We start from the raw sequence: 7,917 nt of genomic DNA, 5'->3' as shown, positions 1-7,917 counted from the left end.
TGTGTTACTTCAAAATGAACGACGTGATTGATAATCCCGCCGACTGTGAGGTGAGGAGTGTGATTCGATTTTTGAATGCCCGACTTTTGAAACCTGCAGAAATTTACCGGCAATTGAAAGAAGTGTATGGTGATACTGTAATGAATGAAAGAAATGTGAGAAAATGGTGCGAAATGTTCAACAATGGGCGAACAAATGTCCACGATGAAACTCGACCCGGACGCCCATCACTCATCACAGAAGACCTGAAGACTAAAGTGAACGACAGAATCTTGCAAGACAGGCGCACATCACTCGACGAATTGCATATTGCCTTTCCTGACATTTCTCGTTCTTTGCTTGGTGAAATTGTGTCGCAACATCTTGGCTACCACAAAATCTGTGCACGATGGGTTCCACGGCAACTGAGTGACCAACACAAAACTCAGAGAATGGCCTCAGCATTGACATTCTTGATGCGATATCACACAGATGGAGACGCCTTTCTTGATCAAATTGTGACTGGTGATGAGACCTGGGTGTCTCACAACACCCCAGAGACCAAGTGCCAATCACATCAGTGGCATCATCCCTCATCACCCAAGAAACCGAGAAAATTCAAACAGACTCTCTCAACACAAAAAGTCATGGCTACTGTCTTTTGGGATCGCAAAGGTGTTCTTTTGCTGGATTTCATGCCAAAAGGCACTACAATCAATGCAAATCGTTATTGTGAGACTTTACGAAAACTACGGCGAGCCATCCAAAACAAGAGGCGAGGAATGCTTTCGAGAGGAGTTGTGCTTCTTCACGACAACGCCCGCCCGCACACTGCTGCTTCAACTCGAGAATTGCTGGATCAATTCGGTTGGGAAATCTTTGATCATCCGCCCTATAGTCCAGACCTTGCTCCTAGCGATTTTCACCTTTTCACTAAGCTGAAAGACTTTCTGGGTGGTACGCGTTTTGGAAGTGATGAAGAGTTGAAGAAGACAGTGAACACCTGGCTTAATGAACTGGCGGCAGAGGAGTATAACACGGGAATTCTAAAGCTAGTGAACAGATACGACAAATGTTTAAATGTAGGTGGTGATTATGTAGAGAAGTAAAGGAAGCTTCAGTTATGTAACAGACTTTGTTTTTTCAAATAAATACATATTTTTTTAATTATTACAACAAAACGGTCGTTATTTCCTGGATCCCCCTCGTACTTTTCCGCAGACTTGCCAGCGAATTAGAATTGCTGTTCCACTGTTCACGTGTGCTCGATTACACTGACCTCTAGTGTTTGAAAGTGGAATTATACAGTAATGGAGCACATGCGCACAGAAAAACAGACCAAATTTGCTCAGTGTCCATTCTTTATAATTCCTAGTCGCTGTGTGACTGTGTAAACGCAAATAATTCTTTAAAACTAAGTGGGATTTTTTGCAGATTTATCATTTTGCATACAAGTAAACGAGTGTGATGATGTGAAAGAAATGTTATAAATAAATAAACAGTGGAAGACGATTCACGACAATTCTGTAGTGATAACTAAGATGGGTCTTGGTAGAAAAACGAAATAGCTAGACAAGAAATGTTAAACGACATGCAACTTTAAAGAATTCAGATAGGCTTATCCTAAATGAGAATGATATTTTTTTTAACTAATGGCTAGTACTTAATTTCATCATTTACCCATATGAAGTCAGTTATGTAGACCAATTTACCGACAAAGTCGTTGCTCATGTTGCGCCATAGAGATTGGTCTACGCTACACTCGCGTTGAGATGAGATGATGATGGAGATTTTTTGGGATGCCAGAGGGGAACCAGAGCTCCCGAAGAAAACTCCTATGCTACCTGGACCACGGACTTGTTCAATACAAGTTATAAATTGGAGGTACATCAGGGATTGAACTCGAGTCCACAGGATTATAAGTCGAGCGCTGTAGCCACTAGACCACCTTAGTAGCATGAGAATGATGTGACTTTCAGTAAAACGCGAGAATTGAAACAGAAACAATTATTTTCCTACATATATATCCTTCAAGCCGGTTCCAATGTAAGACCATTGTGGGACAATGAAGAAGCCATATCACAACATTTCTTAGTTTTTACTTACCTACCGTAATATTGCTTTTCAGTTCGCTCTTATAAACATTTGTAATACATTAAAACTGCATGGCCTTTCTATATCTCCTTTCGATTTGCCAACTATTGCTGATATCTTACCACAGCCAGATGTGCCAGTACCTAGGCCTAAACTCTCCACAAATTAATGAGGATCACTTAAGATGGATGATAGACGAAACAAATGAAGAACAACGCCCTATAATTATTAAAATGATGGACTTGGTACAAAAATAATGAAAGTATCAGTAATGCATATTTTATTGATGGCCCAGGTGGCACTGGGAAAACCTTTGTTTACCAATGTTTGAATCACAATTGCACAAATTTGGAACTAAATCTAATTTCTGTTGCATGGACTGAGTGGTATTGCAGCTATGTTTCTACCTCAGGACCATACTGTACACAGTCGATTCAAATTACCTCTAAATTTACATGAAGATTCTTTATCAGGTGTAAAAGTTAGTAGCAATGAAACTGCATAGGCAAAAAAGTTTTCAATCTCGTAGTAAATAATGAAATACCGTAATAATAGAGAAATGTGACAGTTTTAAATATCTTGGCTCACATATAAGCTCAATGGGGACATGTCAGAAGGATATAGATAACAAAATTGATGTAGGAAGACAGGTACCGGTAACAAAAATTTTACATAGTTTAATATGGAACAAGGACATTTCAAAGATAGTAAAAATGATGTTTCATAGTTTTCTAGAAAATATAATGTTGTATGGAGCTGAAATGTGGCCAGTAACACAAGAAATAAGGAATAGAATAAGAACTGCAGAATTAGATTACATTAGATTAGATTCAACTCACAAGGGAAGACCGAATAAGAACAGAACAAATTTGGGATAAAATGAAAATAAATTGCTCTATTTTAACGAAAAAGTTAGAAAATAAACAATTACAATGGTATGGGCATGTGGAGAGAATGCCAGAAGAACGATGGCCAAAACAAATTCTGCAATATTCTCCGAAGTGTACAAGAAGAAGAGAAAGACCCATAATGAAATGGAAATCCCATATCATAAATGCAATAGAAGACCGAGGTCTACAAACAGGAGATTGGAATGACTGGCAACTTACGAAACAAAGGTCAAACTCCTAAATTGGAAAAGTCTAAGAAGAAGAAAAAGAAATTTTGGCCGAAGAATACTTCTTCCTCGCATTGATGTAATGCCATCAGATTCTTCTTTCAAATTTTTGTTCAAAAGAAGGCAATTTCCAATTCGTTTGGCTTTTTGTATAACGATCAATAAAGCTCAAGGCCAGATATTAGATGAAATAGGCAATTATTTACTAGAACCTATGTATATATTCAGTCATGGACAGCTTTATGCCCCACTATCCCGAGCAAAGTCTTGAAAAACTTGACGCTTGAAAAAGAACCAAAGAGCAGGCACACAAAAAATTTCATATGGAAAAATGTTCTACAGGTTTGTGCGAAGCAAATTGAAAGAATCAAACATAGACAATATCGCTGATTGAGAAGAAACTGCCTTCTGAAAGATGCACTGGAAGGAATGGTGAACAGGAGAAGAGTTCTGGGCAAAAGAAGGTACCGGTATCAGATGTTAGACGAAATTAAGATATATGGCTCATATGCGGAGACAAAGAGGAAGGCAGAAAATAGGACAGACTGGAGAATGCTGGGTTTACAGTGAAAGACCTGCCCTTGGGCAGAACACTATGAATGAATGAATGCACCCTGGAAGAAGAGTAAATAAACTTCTGTCATGGGATCGTTATATGGGTTTTGAAGTATCTACAAAAGTTTAAATTAAAAAATTGAAATAAACCAAATAATACAAAGTAGAGTCTGGTACAGCGCTTGTAAAAAAAGCTGACAAACGGGTACCACACTCTAACAAGCTGACACAGAAGTACTGCACGATGACAAGCTGACAAACCTTAGGAAATGCTGATGTCAGTTTTGACACTTGGGAACCCTGAAATTAATCGCGTAAGGAACAGGATGGCAAAATATAATAAACTATCCTGGGCGGTAGAATGTGTAAATATGGCCCTGTATGTTACATCCTTTTTCCAGGGAGGTCTTCTGTTATGACGACAATTTTACAAGACGTGAATTGGTTAGGAAGAATGAATAACTTAGCATAGTCAAGAGAAAATATAAAAAAGAAATCTTTATTGTAAGTTGTTTATCTTTTTGGTACACTGATACAGATTCTTGCAGCCAACCATGTTCTCATGTAGAAATATATATTTTCCGTATTCTGACAAACAGTCCTGCAGTCAAATACATTCTCAAGTAGAAGCATCATGTCGGAATATCTTGTAGAAAAAGTTAGGTTAAACTAGAGTAGTTATGTTCAATTAGAAATTATGGGGGCAATAGCTGGTCAAATGTGTATTTGTGAAAGATGTTGTTAGAGTACTTCTTACAGATCTCTCCTATCTTCTTTTCCAGAAGAGGCTTCACTTCCATTACGACAGTATCCCAGTTCTCATTCAGAAAAGCGTTCATAGCTTCACCTGCAACAAACATTGAGGCCAATACAGATTGCTGTAATTGGAATTTTACCTGCTTCTTGGTCTGCTTTTTTCTATCTTGAAAAAAATTTTAAGTACTCCTCTCTTATGTATAATACGTATAGATTATAGCAATAATAATAATAATAATAATAATAATAATAATAATAATAATAATAATAATAATTATTATTATTATTATTATTATTATTATCCTCCTTCAGATTCTAAATATCTAAGCTAAGGTCTTCTCAGTGGTCTTTTCCTTAACCCTTAAGCAGTCGTGCCTAACCACCCCCACCAACTTAAACCATTATTATCTCGAGTATGCGAATTCCGATTTCAAAAATGTTTACGGTTGTTGTTGCCTTACCAATTCCAATAACGTTATTGAAAGTTTCAGAAATACAGACTTGCTAAATATGAAGTTACGAGCTCCGTAGTATCTGACTGGGGTGTTCACAACACCTCGCGTGATGACTTAAGGGTTAAAGGAGTTTCTGCATCTATTACTAATAATAAAGTTATAATTATTGTTATTATTATTGTTATCATCATTATCATCATCAATTTCTAAAATTTTTAGGTCTTTCTTCAGATTGTCCAAATATCAAAGCTAAGATCTTCCCAATGGTCTTTTACCTAAATACGTTTCTGTGGACACCATTTTTACTCTTCTTAACAACAACAACAACAACAACAACAACAACAACAACAACAACAACAACAACAACAACAACGACAACGACAACGACAACGACAACGACGACGACGACGACGACGACAACAACAACAACAACATTACGATATTTTTTTCCCCAGTGGTATATGGCTAACAAGTGATTTAATTGCCAAAAAATTAAAATTCAGGGAGGTAAAGGTAAGTCTATTAGCAGCTAAGAATATACGAGCCGATATAGTAAAAAAAATTTTTTTAAATATAAATTTGAAAGAGAGTTGTGATGGTTTAGAAAATGGATAGGCCTATGCACCATTGAAATGAGACAGAATTTAAACTAAGAAAACTTTAAAAACAATTTAACAATGTTATATTTTGTCACGTGTAGATATCAGTTCACAGATGTTCAAAACGGCTCAAATTTACTGCCAATTAGTGCATTAATCTGCTTAACCTGACTTGGAAATTGTTTAATGTTTTCATCAAAACTGTTCGGTTGATCTGTTATATGAGTTATATCTCATGCCAAATTCCTCGTTTTAATTCTTCTAGATCTCATTGTCTGTCCTAGTGAACTCTCCACTTCACATAGCCCCACAAGGAAAAAATCTAATGAGATGAGATCAGATGATTTTTCTGATTATTTAATTCATGGCATCCTTATTCTCCACAGTGACAACATGTTGAAAATATTGCTTTTTCACCTTATAATTATGTACAGTATTATATTTAGATATTTTTATAGAATTTTAAATACGAAAATCAAAAGCAGTGTTCCATATTTTTTACTCACTATACAGTACCGGTATGAGTATAAAAACAATGAACCACCATAAATAATACATAGAAAGTAAAGTTAAAAAATAAAATTAAAAGTCATACCTACATAAAATCTTGAATGCACTCATGAAGTAAATACAAATTTTAATCAAAATATAGATTCTCTGTCATCAGTACATAACACCGACTGTCTATATGCAGAAACGCACAACAGTTATGTAAACTTTGAAAAACTGTAATCTTACAAGTAAAAACTATTCAGTAAGCTGGAATAATAATATTGACTACTTCTGTCAATGAAGTTCACGTTCACGATTTGCATTTCGTTTCACTTACCCAACTCCCTGTCGCCATTGAACAGGTTGTCCAGGTAAACTGTCGCATGTCCGATAGAGAACTTTAAGTCGAAATCCTTGACACTGAAGTGGATTTGTCCATTCCGTTTAATATGTTCTCCTTGTATGGTGATGGTGGCTTCAATTCCGGCTAAAAAGAATAGTGAAAGGTGTTACTGATGTATCAAGGTATTAACATGTTGTATAAACATTTAAGGCTCATATTGAAGGCGAGGAATATTTTTAATAATAAGGAATCCAAATACTTGTAAATTATGTAATAATATTAGCAGGAATATCCAGTCAAATGATAATGTGTGACAGTTAGTCTTAAAATCGCAAACAGTTCGTATAAAATGATTAATCACAATATTAAAGGTAGGTTGTTCTGTTTGCGACATGCCAACCTCACATCACAGGACTGACAGAACAGATACACTTAAACTTCGTTACAGTTACCATGGTTAATATGACACGTGGGCTACAGTGACGGTTATTAAGAAGTGAGTTTTTATCTCTATTAAACAATATATAATTTATTGCTTTTATAACGATATATTTTTTTTAGAGAGACTTTTAGTAATAGCGTAAATTGTGTAAAAATTAATATCCTACGTAACTATATTAAACAGATATTATATTTGAGAGGAATTCGCAGGTAGCTTGTAACATTCTAAAATTATTTTTCAGAACGAAAAGTTATATCTGTTCATATCAAATTTCTGCACATTTAAAGCATAAAACTGAAATTATTTCAAGCATTTATTAACATAATACACTGCTCGCTTAAATTGACTGACTGTATTGGGAATTAATTCAATGGCTTTCCCAAAACATGCTATGAAATGTTTCATATAAAATAATTTTTATATTGAAAGGGAAGAAAAAACAAGCAAAATTATATTAAACTTTTTTGTTTGAAATATCTCAAAGAATAACTCCTATAAAATAATGACATTATATATATATATATATATATATATATATATATATATATATGCAGGTGATATCGACTTTGTTTGTAGAAAAATTTGCAACTTCGCAGTCAATTTTGAGTAGCACTTGCACTCCTTCCCCATAGCAGTGAAGGGAAGAGATGCATGCATGCCCCACTCTACAAAACGCTCCACGACCTGCAGTACTTAGGTCTAAACGTGAAGCACATCTATACATTTCGATAACAGCATTCGCAAACGTCCATTACTTAGAGCGATTTATTATATAAATAAAGTATTAAAATACTCTTAAACCATAAAGCATCACAGAAATATTATGCAAAATATTTGATGGAATTGAGAACTGTGATTGAAGACATTTATAAAATGTGTATTTCTAAATGTGCTTAAATGATAATGGAATAAAAAATTGTCATGCAAAATAATTATTTCTAAGATATCTAAGTGCAAAGGAACTGAATGATAGAGGACTTTATACTAGGCTTAGGATTCCTGTATTATACAGAGTGAGTGATTAAGGAAGTTTAGTAAATATTTTAGGAGCTGATAGTATGGACTACTTTGAGTTAAAAAAAAAA

The 7,917-nt window shown here is 35.0% G+C and overlaps 1 protein-coding gene across 1 annotated transcript in view; it reads right to left on the bottom strand.

Annotated features, from left to right (window-relative positions):
* Window positions 1-4,228: 4,228 nt before the first annotated feature.
* The window catches only part of LOC138700000 (protein takeout-like), a 15,782-nt gene continuing 12,093 nt past the window's right edge, over window positions 4,229-7,917 (bottom strand). The window contains exons 5-6 of the mRNA XM_069826268.1: window positions 6,385-6,534; window positions 4,229-4,592 (exon numbers count right to left, since the gene is read on the bottom strand). Of these exons, the coding sequence (XP_069682369.1) occupies window positions 4,441-4,592; window positions 6,385-6,534 (302 nt within the window). The 3' untranslated portion in view covers window positions 4,229-4,440. The remainder of the gene's footprint in view (window positions 4,593-6,384; window positions 6,535-7,917) is intronic.

This window comes from Periplaneta americana, chromosome 5, assembly GCF_040183065.1.
Source record: "Periplaneta americana isolate PAMFEO1 chromosome 5, P.americana_PAMFEO1_priV1, whole genome shotgun sequence".
Taxonomy (NCBI): Eukaryota; Metazoa; Arthropoda; class Insecta; order Blattodea; family Blattidae; genus Periplaneta; species Periplaneta americana.
Note: the sequence above shows the minus strand (reverse complement) of the source record. Positions and strands in the feature narration are given on the sequence as shown.